The sequence below is a fragment of the Calidris pugnax genome, unplaced genomic scaffold (genome assembly GCF_001431845.1).
Source record: "Calidris pugnax isolate Ruff unplaced genomic scaffold, ASM143184v1 scaffold157, whole genome shotgun sequence".
NCBI lineage: Eukaryota > Metazoa > Chordata > Aves > Charadriiformes > Scolopacidae > Calidris > Calidris pugnax.
The window spans coordinates 1,152,286-1,172,964 of record NW_015090992.1 but is presented as its reverse complement, the minus strand read 5'-3'; the positions used below and the strand labels follow the sequence as shown (position 1 = coordinate 1,172,964).

The 20,679-nt window shown below is 40.0% G+C and overlaps 1 protein-coding gene across 1 annotated transcript in view; it reads left to right on the top strand.

Annotated features, from left to right (window-relative positions):
- Positions 1-20,679, top strand: part of MEGF10 (multiple EGF-like-domains 10) — a 99,862-nt gene that overhangs the window by 37,343 nt on the left and 41,840 nt on the right. The window contains exons 6-8 of the mRNA XM_014954815.1: positions 14,350-14,596; positions 15,764-15,884; positions 17,660-17,796. Of these exons, the coding sequence (XP_014810301.1) occupies positions 14,350-14,596; positions 15,764-15,884; positions 17,660-17,796 (505 nt within the window). The remainder of the gene's footprint in view (positions 1-14,349; positions 14,597-15,763; positions 15,885-17,659; positions 17,797-20,679) is intronic.

The window sequence follows — 20,679 nt, the reverse complement described above, 5'->3', positions numbered from 1 at the left end:
GACGGTGTTACCCTGTGTCAGTGCTAAATGTCATGAGCTGTTTTGTGCTCAAAAACATGCCAGGTGATACAGAACTGCAGTAAAATAGATAAAATTATATTTTAACTGGAAGAAAATATATGTTGTTTTTTTTTTTTTAATTTTCCTAACGTATAAAGAATGATGGTGTCAGGTCACTTTTAAAAGCTAGGCGCCACGCCGTGCTCACAACCCTCTCCTCCTTTTTCACTCTGCCACTAACTTGTCCTTTTTCCCCCACCCCACACCGTGTCCCCCACATCAGTAGTTGGTCCACTTGGTCTTTTTCCCATTTCCCTCTCACTTACTCCTCACGTTTTTGCAACTTTCTCCCCCCTTATGGGTTGCCGTGGGAGGGGGTGCCGGGGAGGGCAGGGGGGCAGGCTGGCTCCTTTCCTGCTCGGCGTGTGGGTGCATCACCTGCAGCCCCACGAGCAGCTGGCCACCCTTAATAAAGAAATTATGAAGGTCCAGGCCATCACACGCTTGGTGCAAGAACATCACAAAATGTCAAAAACACCCAGCGGAGTGGTAAAAATAATATCGGTTCATGACCTTTCCAGTCCCTGCTGCTTTCTGTGCTCTTGTGGGTGTAAATCCAGGCACGGCAGGCTGCGGTAGGGCAGTAAGGGTGGGACAGAGAAACCCCCCCGGTGACAGGGCTGGCACGTTGGTGCACTGTCCCTTCCTCTGTCAAAGGTAATGGTTTGTGCAGACCACCAATTGTTGTTTTTTCTTCCCTTTGGCTGAAATAGAGTTGTTAAAGGAGAATTTGTTGCGCTAAACAACTGATATCCCTCAACATGAGGAGTAATTCTTGCTTTTTTTATTCATTATAATTTGTCGCTTTTTCCATCTTTCTGTTCCCCTTTATAAGGGCTTTGGAAATGTAACATTACAAAAAAGCTAACATTACAACCATATACTTCATTGCAATCAAGTTCAAAGCGGGTGGTCGCTGCTAGTGACTCTGCACTTGAGAGGAACATATTTTAGTCAACAATGAAAAAAGACAGTTTACAATTTAAATTTCACAGACTGTATAAAATTCCAATTCATAAAACAGAGCTTGATGTCTTGCAAAGATACTATGCTGCTAGTTTGCTTAGTATGGGATTCCTACAAAGATAACTGTGAAAAACCTAGATCAACAGCAGGACAAAAATAATACAGTTCCATTTTCAGCCTTGTTTTTTTTCTCTCTTAAAAATAGAGAATTTTTTTTTTTTTTTTTGCAAACAAGGGGCTATAACGACTCTTCATCTGGAACTGGTCTGTTGTTCAGGCAGCCTATTTTGTGAAATTTGAGAGAGATATTACAGGAGGAAGAACTTAACCAGTTAAAAATTGCACATTTTTATATATAGTCTTCGTATATACATGTGATTCTTTCAGTGAACAGGTCTGAAGAAACACTACGTTTTGTGGAAGGCATAAAACTGAAAGAGCTAGCAATGCAATGTTACTGTAACACTGATCCTGATCTAGTGTGCTGAATTGTCAAAAGAGACTGTCAGAAATATTTTCTTTCTTTCTGAAAAACTTATGTATCAAGCTCTTCTGTAACTAATCAAACATGCAGAAGAAGTGTGTATCACTAGACAAGGTAGAATGGGAAGACACTGTTATTTATTGAGATTTCCAAGTTCGAAACTCGCTGAAAGGGCACTTTAGATGAGACAGGAACTTCTAAATCTGTCTTTGGAAATAATCCTTCCTCTCACAGGATTTTCTAGAGTCCATTTCCTTTACCTGTCTGCTATAATTCATTTTGAATACACGTGCAGCTCTTTTCCTCCCCTTCTTCCTCAGTTGGTTGCCTCTGGTTGCTTGTCACAGCTGCCTCAATAGCAAAAATACTTTCTGGTGGGTGTACACAACAAGGCAAAGCTGAAAGAGCCTTTGTCTGTGTACCTTTCAACAGTGTGGTCTTCGTAGAGCTCGGCAATCCTCTAAAGGCTTCTGCATGATGTTAGAGCTAACTGGAACTGCCAAAATTTGTTTCAGATCGTTAGTGGAGTCCTAGGAGAACGGGGAGTAGGCTGAGGAAGAGGGTATCTTTGTGCGTGTCCTACAGTGACATTTTTTTTGAATTTAATCCATTCCATGTGGACAAACTTAAGAAATATATTGCTTTTACCAGTTCTGAGTTTTGAGTGCTGTTGTTTGTTGCTATCTCTGTGTGATTTCCTTATCTGTGTGTCTGAGAGCTCCAGTATAGATCAAATGGAATTGAAGGGCAGTGGACAGTGTTGGAAAGACAGTAAGTGACAGGGTTTTGGCTCTCTGGCATTGAATTTTATTGTTCTTTGCCCTACATAGCAGATTTTAATATTTTGCCTTTAACTGTATTTTCTGCATTTCTACCAACTTGATTAGTTTTAGTAACAGAAAGGTACAGTAAGATAAAAGAAAGAGAGGCTTTTTTTTTAGCAATAATTTTGTTGGTATGGCAAGTTATTTATTCAAGAAAAATACACGCAAATTGCCTTATGTAATAATGTTTATCACATAAACATTGTAACTATGTAACTAACTGAATAATGGAGAAGGAACAATGATTACAGGGCAGGCCAGTATTTTTGTAAATCAGACACTCAGGGATTTAATGGTTACTGATGACCAAATAAAAGACTGTGACTGAAAGGGGGAGATTATTCTCAAAGTGTGAGATAATAGGCAAACTTCCAGATGTAGTAATCCGTTTGTTTTCATGGACACAAACATCTTGGAAGCAACTGTTGTACCTAAGCACTAAACTTTTTGCAAAACTGCAGAACTAAACTTGTTTTTCCATAGTGCTATCCTTTCTGTGTTAGGACTGATTATTCTCCTTGCAAAGGAATATCATCTGTAAATGTGTGAAAACAGTTAGTCCTGTTGCAGCACCTGTCCATTTGCCAACCACTAGCTTTATTTTATCTCAGTTGTATTTACCCAGTATGTTTAAAATAAATCTTTAAACCATATGCCTTGGCTTCTATGTGGCTTTCTGGGTGGTAACTGCAGGCAAGTGCTTCATAAATGCTGAAATGTTCTCTGCAAAAATGACAGAGTGATTGCATGGACTAAATTAGTGCAGTGTGCTGTAAAAGCTGAGTCAGCAAGCTTCCTCTCCTGTCTTTGCCTGCCACTGCATGCAATGGCCTAATAACCTTTCTAGGGACTAAACCTTTTGGGAGGCTCCCATTTCCTTTTGTAGCAACCATTACTTCCTTTTTGTAATGAGTCTTAGACAATTACTGATAGCCTAGGTCAGTGGCTGCTTTCAGTTTAGGGAGAAGAGGGATGAAGATTTGACTAGACTATTGAGGCTGTCCTCTTTCAGTGCGTAGTTCTAGCCCAACCCATAACTTTCCTCTCCACCACACCTCTGCCTTCTGAAAACCTCACATCCCACTGAGAAGAAAGTAAGATTGGATGTATTCCTCTGTGAGTAAAATCTCAGTGCTGGTCTTGGAATTTGGCTAATTAAATAATATCTCCTTGGGGAACATGTCCCATGTGAGATGTACTTTTTCTTTAGGCCTTTTCTTTTTAGTTAAAGGAAATATACTGTATTAGGCAGTGTTTGCTTGCAGTGAGCTTCAGTGGGAGGCATTGAAGGAGATGGTGATAAGATACATATATCTGAAAGAAACCACTGCTTGGATTGGGAGATCATTCATTTGAAGAACACTTCCATTCTAGGAGGTGACAGGAGAGATGACAGTCATGCAAAACAAGTTATTCTAACAAAGATTACTGACCAAACACAGTAGTCAGATCAATGACAAATTAGTGGACAGAAGACATGTTGGACCTGTCCCTTGGACCAAACAAACCAGTACAACCAACACTGTCAGCACCCCTTTGAAGAAGTGTTTGTGAACTTCAGGAGTATAAATTAATTGTTTCTGGGCTGGGGACAAGGAAAAAAAAACAGAAAAAAGGACACAGTTGTAAAGGTAGGCATGTTTGTAGATTTAGAATATAAACAAATACATTTTATCGAAAAACAAACAAACCAACACAACCTTTCCCTCCCAAACTTGATTATTTTTTATATCAGATTTTTAGCTTGCATGTGTCAGATTGGATCTTTACATGCTATAAGAGTGCTTTTGCATGCAGGCTGTGTATAAAGCAGTCTTCTGTAAATGTTGCTGCACGTAGTGGTAGTTGAATGTCTAGATGTGTAGAGATGACCAAACCATGTTTTACATTTGTAGATTGTGTTTTCTGCTCACAGTCTTGCAATGGTATTTGCTGTAATATGGTGGACAGTAAAATGACAATGAGTAAACAGTGTGCTCTTGCGGCCAGGAAGGCCAATGGTATCTTGGGTTGTATAGGGAAGAGTGTGGCCAGCAGGTCAAGGGAAGTCATTCTCCCCCTCTACTCTGCACTGGTGAGGCCACAACTGGAGTACTGTGTCCAGTTCTGGGCTCCCCAGTTCAAGAGGGACAGGGAACTACTAGAAAGAGTCCAGCGTAGGGCTACAAAGATGATTCAAGGATTGGAGCATCTCCCTTATGAGGAGAGACTGAGAGAGCTGGGACTCTTTAGTCTGGAGAAGAGAAGGCTGAGGGGAGACCTTATCAACGCCTACAAGTATCTCAAGGGAGGGTTGAAGGAGGAGGGAGCCGGACTCTTTTCAGTGGTTCCCACTGAGAGGACGAGGGGCAACGGGCACAAGTTGGACCATAAGAGGTTCCACTCAAATATGAGGAAAAACTTCTTCATGGTGAGGGTGACATAGCCCTGGAACAGGCTGCCCAGGGAGGTTGTGGAGTCCCCTTCTTTGGAGATTTTCAAGACCCGCCTGGATGCAGTCCTGAGTGGCGTGATCTGACATGCTCTGGGTGGTCCTGCTTTAGCAGGGGAGTTGGACTAGATGATCTCTATGGTCCCTTCCAACTCTAGAAATTCAGTGAAATTCAGTGAAATATATGGACCTGATTGCCAGTTGTCAACATGTGTGTAAGATGCACATGCAGCCTAACATGGAGCCCCAATAAGCAATCCGGACATTCACTTTGTTTTTCTTCTCGTGCCTAGTAGTCCACAAATAATTCCTTCAAAATCAATAGGACACTTTCTGAATAAACTGGACCAGAGGCAAAAAGCCAAAATCAATATTACACTGACTTGTCTGCAAAGATTATAGCCTTCATGATCCCTCAGCTGGCCTGGGATCAGCAGAAAAGGGAATGACATAGTTTTGGTCTATGACAAGTATGTTTGGATTGTTTGTGGAAATGTGAAAAGGATTTTCTATTTTTATTGTGTTTAAATAATCTGAGATTTGTTTGAATCCATGGATGTTAATTTGTAATTTGAATCTGTTGGTGATTAATGAGGTTTCATTGGGACTATAGTCTGAGGGCATGAGGGTAGAACAAGTGGCACTAAAGCTCCAGCGTTTTATAAAGCATGAGAAGAGAACTGGCTTTTTCCTTAGGACATTAAGCTGAGCATTTAAAGCTGGCATCTCAAAGAAACATCTTGCCTTTAAATGCACTTTGTTAAGGAAACTTCTAAGGTACAGTAGCTCTGCCAGTGTCAGATTTTCTTCACTGTCATGGGTGTTTGTAAAGTTCGCAAATTCCGTGGAAATCTCACTGTTTTCTTCATGGGACTTGGCAGATGCAGAACGTGGCAGAAACTGGATCCTTTGGCATAGCTTGTGTGAGACACTCACGTGAGTTACAAGGACTGCCAGTTTCTCAGTGGAGCTTATAATTTCCATTAACCCTGCAGAGGTGGGTGTGCGACTGTTTCCCACAGACACGCTTGCACCGCAGCCCCCTTGGTGTGGGCACCAGGCAAGGTGCCTGGCAGCATCTTGTACGCTGACGGCACAGCTTGTGGGTCTCATTGAGCTTCTTTGACCAAGCCGTCGCTTTCCTTTTTTGTTTGTCGAAGGCATTTTGAGTAACAGAGCTTGCAAGACAACGCTTAGAAAGCTCGATCATCCTTAAGTTTCCCGAGCCATTCAGCAGGCTGTAGAAAAGTTTTAACCGCACGCTGGCAGCAGAAAGGCTTGATTCCCAGAACTGAGAAACAGCTAAACACACAAGCGAAACTGCAGAGTATCCTGACAGAGAGCTGTTTCCTTCTATGGAAAATGTAGAGCAATAGCTCATTCAAGTAATGCCTAACTGCCCCCCACCCTGACTCCCAAACGGCCACATGTGCAAATGCATCCTGTTAGCAAAAGTGGCAGCAGGTCGTAAACAGTCTTAAACTTAACTTTTTCTTGTTACATATGTCTCTTCCCAGCCCTTAATTCTTCTGTAATTATTACTTCTGCGATTCCCCCAACAGACTTCTCCTCAGTTTTGCCAGCTGAACTCTTTGTTTTCTGCTCTAACAAGGCTGACTATCTTTGGGTTGAGTTGCTAAGCCACCAGCAAGTTAGATCAGGTGCAAATAGGAATAACAGGTATTAATACAAGTTACCACTACCTTCATTGTAGACACAGTCACTACAGTGTCACTACGATAGGTGATATCAAAATTAGCAGGGCTACATAGCAGCTGTGCTTTTCCAGAGTTCAGTAAAACGATGTATTTGAAATTATATTATTTTTATGGTTTTGGTTTTGGAAGTTCTAGGGTACTATGGACATGCTTCAGCATTTTGCTGAATTACATTTACAAAAGCAGAAACAACACTATATTTTCTGGAAAACTGAGTTATTAAATTTACTGACTTTGTGATTTACTGCAGGAAGCCATTGCAGTAAATAGTGATAGTTTTATTGATTTGTAAAAAAATTCTCAATCAGAGATGCTTTTCATTTCTGTTTTTTACCATTTCATAAATTCTGCATATTTGTGGTGTTTACCTAAGTTGATTTCTTGAATAATATCTGGACAAATTTTGTTTTTCTAGTAACAGCGCAAAACTATTTTTAGAACTGGTTTAATTTCAATCTGCTTTATGTATTGGCAGACTTATGTGTTTGCAGTGACTGCAGTTAGCAGTATTTCAAGGATGTGAAGCATAACATTTGTTGGTAATTTAAAAATTAATATGACCTTCAAGTCATTGTAAAAAATGAAAAAGTCTAATTATCGTCTGACAGGGAGATCTGTGCAAAATCAGGATCGTGGACAACAGTCTATTTTATATAGTACAATCACATTCTTATAATGTTGTAACTTTTTCTATAGTAATGATTATTTTTAACAGGTTTTATCTCAGTAGCAAGATAAAATGAACACCAAGAGTCATCTGTGTGTGTTTTCCTTAGCAATTATCCAACATTGTGTTCTGATGTCCAAAGCACTTTAAAGAATCTTCTGAAATTTATGGCATGTGAAAGGCATATATTTCCAGTCTTTTATAGGACCTGAAAAACACATTTTCATTGTTCTTCCACTTCACGGATCAAAAGACTTTTACAAAGTAAAAAAGAAAAATCCCTAAATTAAATTAAAGCCTAACATTTTGAATAAAAATCCTTTCTTACACACAAAACAAAACATAAGAATGAAAAATATGCCAAAGGGTAAAAAGCCTACAGTGTAACAAATGAAATCAGACAGAAACAAAACACTCAAAGAAAATCCAGATTTAATAGAAAGAGTGTTCTGGAAAAAACCACTACTCTGCATACTATGCATATGCGTCTGGGATGTAGGTAAAATAAGTCTTTTACTAAAAGGCATTGATATTTTATAATTATTATGAGTGATTCTTTAAATGAAAAAGATTTTTTTTTCTGATATGGGTGTGCATATTTTTTCATAACATCCTGAGGTGACTAGAACAGAACATATAAAAATATATGAAGAGTAATAGCATGTTTTTATTAAATAAGACTGTGAAATTTTTTAAAAATATTTTTTTCTACTTTTCAGAGTAGCTGGAGTCTTTCTTTATTGGCTTTTTGGTCCCATTTCTGAAATTTCAGTTTGCCATGTTCCACATTTACTGTCTCGCAGTCCAGGCTGACATACACGTTGATTTCAGTAGGGGCTTGATGCATCTTGTCGAATTTTGAACACACTTGAGTATTTATAACTTTCCTAATTATTGGGGATTTACTTTTATTTGGTTTTAATTCCAGTTGGGAGAACTACTATCTGTTTTCTATCCTGCAGGAGTATCCTAAGGGAAACAAACACCATCAATTTAGATCTGTAACTAACCAAATCATAATACTAGAGAGTAGTTTCCAGAATACTCCCTAAACTTTCCTCTAAGGATGATGTGGATTTAGATTAGTGACAACATTTATATTTTTGTCATGACTTTTCCTTAGTGAATCAATGTATGTTGTTCCAAACACAAACACACTCAGAAATGAAAATTGTTAAGAGTAGCATCTACTTGGCTATGACTTTTCAAGTCCTTATCGGTTAAGAGTAATTTTGGATCCGTAGAGTATTATCCAAGTTTAGTTTTGTGTAGACCAAAGGTACATGATGTAATATATGACCTATTTTACTGTTGTCATGGTATGTGAAATACCTTCTTTCAAGAAGGACATCAATTTAGTTTTCTGAAAAAAATTTAATTTGGAGTGTGGCATACACCATGTCTTTGCAGGCCTTCATGTTGTAATTATGGAACTCTCTTTGGGCAGAATAGCTAACACATTTTCAGGTCTGCAAAATATGATAACAAGATTGCCAGTAGGCTACTCCTTTGGATAAATAAAAATTTTCTCAACATTGATCTATTTTACTTACACTGGCTCTGCTTTACTATTAGAGGTGATTATTCCTTGATAAAGCAGGTCACTTGTGGGCACTCCTATAAATGTTACTCTTTTCTTATTGATATCCTTTGCTTCAAAATACTGGAATTTGTTTGTAAATAGGGCATGTTACAGTTAGTCTACTTTTAGTTGTAGATGATGGTCATCCTTGCTCGTTGGTGGACCTCATGGCTGTCCCTGCTGGGGATTTGTGGACTCCTTATGCAAGTAAAAATGCAGAAGAGGAAGTTGTCTCTTACCCAGAGAACCTGTGGCTGAAGGAAAAGAAAAGAGATAGCACAAAGCTAGAAACAGGTAGAGATAAAGAAGGAAGCAAACACTGATAAATGACTGTGGCAGGTAGTGGTTTTGACACATCAACTTTCTGTGGACATCACAGCATGGAGTTGTAATGTAGGGTTGTGAAGGAGAATGTCATGGCAGTTTTATGGCATGTGGCATGGGGTATGGAGAGCTGTGCCTTGTTGTAGAGGCAACTTGAGGAGACACAAGGAAGACAGTACTCTGAAAAGGCAACAAAAGGGCTAATGTCACAGGTGATGTAAATGTGGGGGTTGACATTTGAATACTGGATGCAAAATGACGGATGAGGGGTAGACCATAGAGGCCACGAAAGTAAGGGCAAGACAATAGAGATCTGAGAGTCAAAAGAGGGATGCAAAGGAAGGTGCCAAGATTTAGACTTGTCCTTGATGTGACAAACTAGAGAAGAAGAAAGATCTGTACAAGGTGATGCTGAAGTTACGGGCAGCTTCAGTTTGTTTTACATGTTGGTGCCAGGAAAATCAACTTTGACTTACTAAAGGCTGTGGATCCTTGAACCTGTCTGAAGGAATTATGTTGGTGTTTTAAGGAGAGAGAGGAATACTGCTTATTTTCCACCATTTGCTTATTTTAAATTTGTACCTCCCAATATTGTAATCCAGGTAAGGGAACATTCACTCTGTTTCTACTGTCTGTGGTAGGGAACTTTGTTTTTCATTGTTTTTAAAAACCTTAAAAATGCATAAGCCTATTGCTGCAGTAAGAATCCCTTCTTGTTTTGGTGACAGTGGTGCGTATTTCCGGAAAGCAGCGTTTGTTGCAGAAATATGTGTAAAATGGAATAAAATCTCATTCTGTTGTCTTGGTGCTACACATAAGGCAGCTACAAAAAAGAGTAAATCTTAGTTCTGCTGTGATTCTTCACTTTCACCTTCCTGCTAGCAAAAAAGAAAGACAAAAAGAGAAGAAAGATATTTAAAAAGTATTGCCATAAACTTTGTCTGTCTTGAATAACAAGTTGTAAAGGAAACTGTAGCATCTTTAAAAGATAGTTGCAAGTCAGAGTTTCTAAGGAGATTTTTCTTCTGAAATGTTCTTTGACTTGATTTGATAGCCTTATTTTGCTCTCATTATAGGCCATTCTTTAGAAAAGTACAGAATTGTATGTGATCAAGGTGGGCTTGTCAGGAATAAACTTAGACTCGTTTGCACTTTTCTTTTTGTTGCCTTTTAATGAAATCAATGAAAAAAAATCAGAAAACCCCCTTACAAATACGTGATTGTATTTAGTTAAAAATGTCTTTGTTTATAAGGAGCAATAAAGTATTTAACAAAGTCTTCAGATGTGCTGCATATTATTATAATAATTCATAAAATATCAGGGCTCCCTCCCTAAATCCCAATTTGCAAATCACTAGCTGCTCACAGAAAGTATGTGCATAAAAACACATAAAGCCCATCATAATAAAAATAATGTGCATGAAAGTTATTTTACTAGGAAATGCAGAATTTTAAATCTTCACAAGGCCACCTGATGATAGCCGTTTGCATCACAGATTTCAATTTCTTCTGGAAGGTTATTTTTTCACCATTGAATCCTTGAGCTTCTCAATGTTTCTAAAGTCATTGTTTGGCACTTGGTTCCAGCAAGCATTTTTTTATGATGGTAGACCTCTATTGTCTTAGATTTTCATACCATACTTGCTCCTTTTAAATGAAGATTTATACAGTGCACCACCCTTATCCACAAGGGCAAACCTTTGCTTTCACTGAGTAGACTTTTGAGAGAGAAGTTCTCTGTCTTGTACTTGTAGCATTGTGTGATGTGTGCAGCACATACTACAGTGGTAAAACAGATATTCCCAGGTGAACGGCATGTATAAAAAGAAAAATGACAAGAAGACGTGGCATTAATACCGCGATGTTTGTTAAACATTTACTTTGATTTCTACCCCCCCAACCATGCAATATAAAGTGAAGGCAGAAAGGAGCCTGTAAGTATATTACAGAAGCTGGTGGGAAGCAATATGGCTATCTGGTTCTTCTGTTTAAAACATGAAGAGGGTGAATATAATATATGTGAAAAGGGGAAGGACAGTAAATTTTATAAGGAAGGTGGTCTATGTAAAGCAGAGCAGCATTAGGCCACGTCAATATAAAAAATTAACCCTGGTTTACTGATTGGGTCTTGCACTTCTGCAGGATTCAGACTGTATTCCCAGGAGTTACTTGGGGGGGGAGATGCATCTTCCTTGTGCCCAAACCATTCTGAACGTGGGCCTCTTGTGTCCATACTTCTCTTCCCTTTCACATATACCCTGTGCTGAGGCACATGATTTACAGCTCCAAATCTGCTGAGAGGCCAGTAGCTGCCACCTTTGCGTGTGCGTGCATGTAGTGTTTGCATATGTGCGTGTGCCTGTGACCTTGGTGCCGTCAGGACAGCTATTCTGACTAAACTCCAGCTGACAGTCTGTAACCTGACGATAGTCATTAACTCAGAGACTATCCCATTCCACCACATTAGCAGCTGTCCAACTTCCAGCCTGGCTTTCTGAGTGTCTGAATACTAGGAAGCAGCAGAAATAGTCCGATGTAATAGTTGGTAAATTTAGCCTCCAAAATGAATTAAAAATAAACCAAACTCACCACAGGAAACATTTCTACCCTTTGCCCTTTTCTTTTTCAATACTACACTGAGCATTGTTTCTGACAAATCATTTTAATTTCCTATGGGGAACATTATTGATTATCAGTCATGGGACACAGAGGTAAAGTATGTGATTTATCCATCTCATTCAAAATTATTATTTATTCCCTTTAATCCTGCAGACTTCTCCACCGTTCTGCCCATAATTTAACTCACAGATAGATTCTAGGCTGGTGACAGACCTTACATAAAAGTACTATCGTGCAGTCTTACTATGGAAGGGCCACCTTTTTCCTGGTGGAATGCTTCACCATTGTGTGCTGTAGTGAAAAATTGCATACCCAATATTTGTTCCCCACCTGGCCATTGACAGGAGAACAGTCGTGAGACTGGAAATCCTATTAGCAGCCATATGATGTTTTTTATTTTAATGGTTTCCTGCAAATATAATGAGAAGATCATGCCAGGAAGCTAATAAATTATTATGTACTGTGCCGTACATGCTTTTTCAGTAAAATAGTTGAGAAAAGTTCAAGTTCACAGAGACAGCACGTTCACTTAGAAATCGGTAAATCTCCAGGAGAGAGCGTGATGCATCCCGGGAAGGCAGACTGGGGATGGGATGGTAAAAAGAGCAAGGGAATACAAGGCCTCTGCTGCTTCATGAGTGAAGCTGTTTCACCTTGGTGTCTGGGAGTTGGGTGCAGTGGCAGATGTGTGGTTGTACAGGGTTCTGGTCTGTCTGGTCTTCAAGCAGCTACGTGAATGTTGTGCTGTACCAAATATCCCTTTTCCAGCTCTGGGTAAAAGAACACAAGCTCATACTTACCGACCAAGGATAAGTCTTTTCTTGCCTGTCATGTCTTCACATCTAAAGTGTGTTTAGGCCACATTCATCCTTGACTGAGCTTTGCACTGGAACAGTTGTGGTCTGGCAATCATTCTGACTTCTTCTGTTTATCAGACATGCCAGGACAAAGTTTTTATTTTTTTTTTTAATTTTTTAAATTATTCCATGAGGAATGACTAAAACTGAAATTGTCTATTTTGTCTGGGAGCAGTAAGAGGACAGTTATCTGAATCCAGACGAATGTGTTAAGCAAAAAAAAAAAGTAGAGGTGTCTACTCAATCATGAAAAAACATGTGACTGTCTCAGACATCTCACCACCCATACATACACTTTGTATATCTATCTGTCTGTATATATTCCAAAATAGTTAGTTTCCTGACAACAATTTGAGGACTGCTTAAGCAAAAGGATTACACTTTCTGTTCCATGGAGACATGTTGAAAATAAACATATAGAAGTTCTCAATGAGTGTGAGTTACCATGGGGAAAGGCAACTTGTGAGGTGCTGTGTACTGTAGACAGCAGTGCATTGTAGTATATTTCAGAACAAAACCCACACATCTTCAAAGAGAGAGGCCAATAATAAGACAGACAGTTTTTCTGTCAGTTTCACAGCAATGCTGGGTGTTTATAATACATGCCATACTTTCTGTTGCTCTGTATTTTATTGTGTGTAGGCGCTTACAATATCTCCATTATGGATGCATGTTCCAGTGACCTCTCCTGGGAAAAAAACCTTGTGGAGTAGATTCTTTAAAAGACCCTAATCCCTTTTTATTTGTGTAGCCTGAATGAACAGCTCCTATGGCTGAGTAATTCCTACCCTGAGGAGGATTCTTGAATTAGTCTAGGAAACTGTGGCTGTTCTCTGCCTGGCGTTTTTGCCCCAGGAGAAGACTGGGAGAACAATGGTTGTCAGTCTCCAAGAGGAGAGCTCAGCCTTCTAGTTGCTGCAGTTGAGGCTCTCTCGTCACACTGCTGTTATCAACAGAATATAAAAATAAAATCGGATCATTTGACCATATGATTAGCACATTCCTGTTGAACTCCAGGTGACCTTAATCTCCTGGCTTTTTACAGAACTCCCATGTTTCTCACTTAAGAAAATTTCTTCCTTAACATTAAGGTTTTTCTTTTGATGCTGAAGTAACCTCTGAGTGGTTTGCTTATAGGTTTGTAATGGGCTGCATTGAGGCAGACAAGAAAAGATGCATTGGAATGATCATAAAGACACATTGGGTAACCAAATCTGTAACATCCAGCTGAAGTTTAACCATATCAGAGCTAATTTCTGTTGCTTGGTGAAACACTTCTTGTGTTTTCTTTTTGCCCTATCAGTGTATTGCAAGATTGGAGGGGAAATATTTGCAATTATGTAAACAAGTAGGAATTTACGGATTTGAAAAAAATCAGTCATAGGTTGAGTGAGCTTGGCAACTTCCTTGTGGGATTCAGGCAGTTGTTTATGGATTTGTGCTGCATTTTTAAAACTCTTTTAAGTTAGGAAGACTTCTCTGTGTAAATGGAAGGCCACTGCAACCACAGCTGTCATTTGGCAGTGGAGAGTCGTAACGAAGTTTTGACAACGAAGCGACTAGAACTTGCATTGACTTCACAGCTTCACATTTTAAAGTGTTTGCTCTTATGGCTAAGAAATTAATTTATGTGCATAAATTAAGTTCTGTCTGCCTGCCAAGGTCCTTGAGGACCAAGGAGAACTGAGGGTAGATAGCTACTTTTGCTTTACAACTTTTTGTGGATGTTGTTTTTGCAGTTGGCTCATAGTACCTTCAGTGCTGTAACGTGAGCTATTGTAAAATGGCTGTTGTGTTTTTCCCTTCTCCCCCCTCAGCGTGTGACAGTGACCACTGGGGACCTCACTGCAGCAGCCGCTGCCAGTGCCAGAACAGGGCCCTGTGCAACCCCATCACCGGCGCCTGCCACTGTGCCTCGGGCTTCAAAGGCTGGCGCTGCGAGGAACGCTGCGACCAAGGGACGTACGGCAACGACTGCCACCAGAAATGCCAGTGCCAAAACGGAGCCACCTGCGACCACGTGACGGGGGAGTGCAGGTGTCCCCCCGGATACACCGGCGCCTTGTAAGCGGCGGGGACGTTGCTCATGGGGCAGAGATGCTGGGTCTGAGTGGTGCCGGCACGAGAAAGGAAGTTCAGATTAACTTCTAACCCTGTGCTGTTGGTCTGGCTGCTGTGCGATGCAGGGAAGGGGGGCTGGTGGCAAAGAAGCAGCTGGGCAACCCATGTATCAGGAGCAGCGTGGCGAGTAGGGCCCGAGAGGTGATCGTCCCCCTGTACTCGGCACTGGTGAGGCCCCACCTTGAGTACTGTGTCCAGTTTTGGGCTCCCTACCATAAAAAAGACATCGAGGTGCTGGAGCGGGTCCAGAGAAGGGCGACAAAGCTGGTGAGGGGTCTGGAGCACAAGTCTTACGAGGAGAGGCTGAGGGAGCTGGGGTTATTCAGCCTGGAGAAGAGGAGGCTGAGGGGAGACCTTATTGCTCTCTACACTACCTGAAAGGAGGGTGTAGAGAGGTGGGGGTCGGTCTCTTTTCTCAAGTCACAGGCAACAGGACAAGAGGAAATGGCCTCAAGTTACACCAGGGTAGGTTCAGGCTGGATATTAGGAAAAATTTTTTCACTGAAAGGGTTATCAGCCATTGAAACTCCCTGAAAGGAGGGTGTAGAGAGGTGGGGGTCGGTCTCTTTTCTCAAGTCACAGGCAACAGGACAAGAGGAAATGGCCTCAAGTTACACCAGGGTAGGTTCAGGCTGGATATTAGGAAAAATTTTTTCACTGAAAGGGTTATCAGCCATTGGAATGGGCTGCCCAGGGAGGTGGCTGAGGCACCATCCCTGGAGGTGTTCAAAAGATGGGTTGATGCAGTGCTGGGAGGTATGGTTTAGTGACGATGCTCCTTGTTTGTTGTGTGGGTGTCTATTTTTGTCAGTTAGGTTGATGGTTGGACAAGATGATCTTTAAGGTCCCTTCCAACCTAGAAGATTCTGTGATTCTGTGATTCTATGAAATACCTTTATGAAGAAATAATTCCTGGGTTGCCAGGTCTATTTCCTTAGATTTGTTGCGTGGATGCTATACAGGGTGTGTCTCTTTATGCTAGACTGCTTTCTGTTTCATACTTTTGGCCAGAAAAATTAAGAATAGCATTAAAAATAAAGAGCGGGGCTGGAGACTGGAGCATGTGCCGAAGTAACGGTTGTCTCTGTTGTACCCCACCACCATTCCCAGCTGCGAGGACCTCTGTCCCCCCGGGAAGCATGGGCCACAGTGTGAGGAGAGGTGCCCGTGCCAGAATGGAGGCGTCTGTCACCATGTCACCGGGGAGTGCGCCTGCCCGCCAGGATGGATGGTAAAGTTTTTAATTTCTGAAATAGACACGACCCCATAAAACTTTCATATTTGTAGATTTTGGGTAGTGTCAGAAAAGGGTAGCATATCGGGATAGCAAATGCAGTCTGCCTGTAACCAGGAGTAACGAGAAACATATTTTAGGATAAGGGACTGGAATAAAGTACTTGCAAAACCATCTGTTACTGAAAATACCCCAGTTCTACACTGCCTTTTAACTGTATCAGATTCTGGGAAGCAAAAGACATGAATCATTACTTGACGAGGCAACATACAGTAGATCTTGTCTGGAAGTCATTCATTTCTAGATACAATTTGAAACTATAAGGAGGTGACATCATTATATATACTTTAGCGGTGCTTTTTGAGCCTGTTTTCATATGTATAGTAAACACCCCAAACCTTTAGGTACTGTGTTAAATGTTGGTGATGGAAATGGGACATCAGGACTTTGACATTGTCTTTAGACTTTCTACCCTTTAGTCAGTGGGTAGGGAAAGAAGAATTGACCTCTGAGCTGCAAGTGGCCTCCCCTGCTTCCAGGGGAGTTGGAATGTGATCAAAGTCTAAATGATTTCTTTAAATGCATTTTTAGATAATATTTATCAATAGTATTTTAAAATAATTTTTTCTATTTAGATGTCCATTTTTTGGGAAATCCACATTTAGTGAACTTCTAATTCTGACCTATGGCAGAGGTCAGTTTTTCAACAACTGGAGAACATGGCTATGAATGATCATCTCTGTCTGTCTGAATACAATCACTTATCTAGCTACCTAACTTGGATTATGGCTTTTTTTACCTTTTATTCCACTTCATATTAGAAGAACAAAATGTTTTCATAAATTCTTGACTCCCTTTCTCTGTCTAAATGCAGTGAATGAAAAATGAGATGGCATATGAAGCAGTGACAGAAATTTCATACTATGTGTGTCTTAACTAATGAAGGCCTTTGACTAATTTTCCTCTACAAGCAGTTATTTAAGCACAAGCCTATGTTAGTTTTACAGTTTTCAGTTCTGTGAAACACAATTTTGTCAGTATAACCTTTTTTGCTTTTCTTGTAAGGAAGGTTTTGAAGTATCCAGGTATAAATCCTGCAGTATCTTATGTTAGCTGAAACACCTGTATGTCTTTTGTCTGATGAAATGCCTGTAAATCTGTTTGTCTTGAAATGTCGTTTTGAAAGTCTTGAGATTTGATGCTCACCTCGCTACACAGGTGTAATTAATTCCAAGGATGTACATAGCAGGGCAGAAATTCCAAACCCATTGAAGGGAAACAGACATCCTACCTAAGCTTTTAAGAAATGCTGCTTTCAATGAAACTGCAAACAGCTTTTCCTTTCATCAGAAAAAACCAACATCAAGTGGTATAATTGGGGCATTACAGCAATTACTGATTTCTTCACCATTACTCACTGGAGGGCATTTCCGGATGTCTTGATGTATACTACTCCTGATAAATAAATTGGGGAGAGCTTGACATCAATTAGTCTTAAATGTCTAAGTGTTTTCACTGTTGCTTAGAGATAGTGTTTTTCATTAGCTTTGGCTTCCAAAATGGAAATCCTAGAAGATTATTCCTCCAGTGCTGAAACATACCACGTGTTTAAAGCTGGAGAAGAGTCTGGCATTTCCATCAGCACTAGATGAGTGAAACGAGATCTCCTTGATCTTCCTTCATTTCAAGCCGTTCTTCCTTGTCCATTCAAGCTGCAATCACAAATCTAATATTAAGATTTTAATTTATTTTTTTTTTTCCTGCCTATGCAGGGCATGGTCTGTGGTCAGCCTTGTCCTGAGGGTCGTTACGGGAGAAACTGTTCCCAGGAGTGCCAGTGCCACAACGGAGGAACCTGTGACTCGGCGACAGGTCAATGCCATTGCAGCCCAGGTTACACAGGGGAACGGTACGGAAAACTTATTTTTGCCAGACTGCTGAACCAGCAAGGGGTCTGCTACGACAGAGAAAGTTAAGAAGTTGCTGGAGAGCAGAATGCAAATATCTGTGATAGGATTAAAAGAGTCTTATGAAGTGTTTACCATGTCACTTAGCTGATGTGGGGCATGAGTTAAAAGCACCTACGTGATTGCTCTTCTGTGAGGAACTTCTTGGCGTCAGGATTTTCCTGTTGTGGCCCATGCACTGGCAGTTTCTTGTGGGTCTTCACTTCAGTGGCTTGCAGAATGACGCAGGTTGGGGTATGGTGAGGGAGTGAAGAGGAAAGCTCTTGGTTTTGTGCAGATGTTTGGCATTCATAGTAGCAGGGGAGGCTTATTTGGTTCCTTTTCAAAATGAGCAAGCTGGAGAGTTGTTTCCTAAAGTATTTAATTCAAATGAAGCAGTGAAACTTCTTCAAAACTGACTTGATTGTTAAAAGTTATCTTTGATAGACTGGAAAGATAATATAGCAAGACATCATTTTTGAAGGCAGTGGAAAGTGATGAAAGAAGTGTTTTCCTGCATGTATTTTAAACAGCACACAACTCATTTGCTGAAGTCAGCAGCAGCTTAATCACTGGGGTCAGTCCAGGGGATCTCTGCCAACAACAGTAGGTATTATAACCATATGCACTTCCCACGCGAGCGTTCACAGGACATGGGGAGAGCTGTGCCAGGCATAAGGGGGAAAAAACTCATGAAGAAGAGAAACAATTGGTCCAGAGCCATTTCGATGTCAAAATTAAATTTGTGTCTTTGAAGAAACAGGGCAGAAAGTGGTAGATGCATTTAAAGAGACACAGAGAAGTCAGCAAGGAAATGAAAGGAATATCCAAATGAGAATCTACGCACTGCACTATAATGGTGCTTCTAAAAGCAATTATATTTTTTTTATCTTGGAATTTAAATCTGACTTTAATCTGGAATGCCTCACAGGCTGCAGCATTTTGATCACTTCTGCAAGTCTGAGCTCCCTCTTTTCCTGCAGAAGAACCTGTATTTGCAATTTTTTTTTTTTGTTTTTCAAGATACTCCAAGGGCAGGAATGGGTCAGAAGGAAGGCTGTAGACCTGGTTCTTATTTCATGTCAGTGGGCTAGCAAGGGAGGGAAGTGTTATAAGAAATGTTTGGGCATTGGCTGAGCTGGCACATGCATACCAGCAGCGCAAAGGACAGTTTTTAAAAGTGCTAAGCTATTCTCCACTATTTGTCTGAGATTTTGGTGTGGTGGTGACTCCTAGACCTAGGCCATACAGCAAGAAAAAGGGGACTCCTAGAGCATGTGACAGTTCCGAGGTGATCTGAGTTAGCACAAGGAAATCTAGTTTAAACTACCTTTGTAATTGTTCTGCCTAATACTTTTTGATTGATGCCTGTCCTTACCGTGAAGTGTAAAACAGTCTTTCAGAAGCTGATGAAGATTAAATAAAAAAAAAAAAGGAACTGCAAGGTTAAACTTTGTTGAATTTGGCACGGATTCCTGATTCCCATTTGGAGACAATTCATTCTTAGCTTTATTTGTGTGTCTTTAGTAGGAAACGTTTAAACAGGGTTATTAGCTCTGAAGGAAAGGGGACTTTATTGCTGTCTTCAGTCAGGGCAGTGTTACAAATACCTTGAAACTTACAGGTGACAGTATCAGATTCATGCAGAAGCATGAAATGAACATTTATGCCTGTTTTACCTCAGTCAGGGGGCTCTGCTAAATTCTGTTACATTTTGCAGTGCCTTGTATGACAGATCTTTGAAATTATTCTGTAATAAAACAACAACCATAGAAAAAACCCCGAAAAAAAACAACCCCAAAAAGCCAATTATATAAGAAAAAATGGAAAGAGACCACCAAGGAAATTATTTTATAGGACTGAGGAAATTATCAGGTCATAAGCTGATAAAACCATAATATTTGCCATATTATCAATATTTTTGTACAATCTAACTTGGTAAAACTTGCAGGTACCCAAATTGCAGAAGATGTTATATGCCTTTTATCACCGGTTGAGTTCACAGCACACCTCAGGACTTCAGTATCAGCATGTTCTGTCCCTAAAGCTTTGGGATTTAGCTGTTTTGTCTTTTTGTCTGTGTTAATGTAATTCAGAGTTTATAGGATGCATATATTGAAAAATATGGGGATTTTCCCTGACTCATAAACTATGAAATGCTGTAATCCTTGGTTCTGAGGCATGAGCCTGCTAAGTTAAGAGGTCTGCTCTCATTCATATAATCAAATATTTTAAGTGCACTTAGTGCTGGAACCTTTAGTAATGCTGTAGTAGTACTGGCATTCTGAAGGTTGATAATTCCATTATAAAACACAGAGAAGTTAAAGCTGAAAACATCAGACTCTTATCATATCTTGTCAACACATCGCCAAATGAAATTGCTATCCAGAAACTCATTAGTAAATGAGTCACAAGTTTTAGAAGCAGGGTATTGAAACTTGTCTTTTAGTAATCAGGATGGACAGCTAAACATACAGTTTGATCTTTAGGTTAAGGGAAGTTTTTCACATGTAAAACATTAAGGAAATAAGACTTAGCTAAAATAGCTACCTTCTAAAAGCTCTGTGAATGAAAGACAAACAGTTTGGTAAAGAATTCTCTTTATTAGGATAAGTTTTCCTTAAGGAGCAACAAAAATCATTGCTACTCTCCCATAGGGCTTAAACTCAAGTCTTTACCAATTTTCACTTTCATCTGTTAGAGAAATCAGATGAAAAGAAGGGGTTTGGGTTCCTGAAGATTTTTCCATGTCACCCGAAGAGTTTTTGAAGGACAAAATCAATTAAAAAAAAAAAAAAAAAAAAAGGTTTAAAAGAAAATTCTAAAAAAAAAGAAATTTGGAAAAC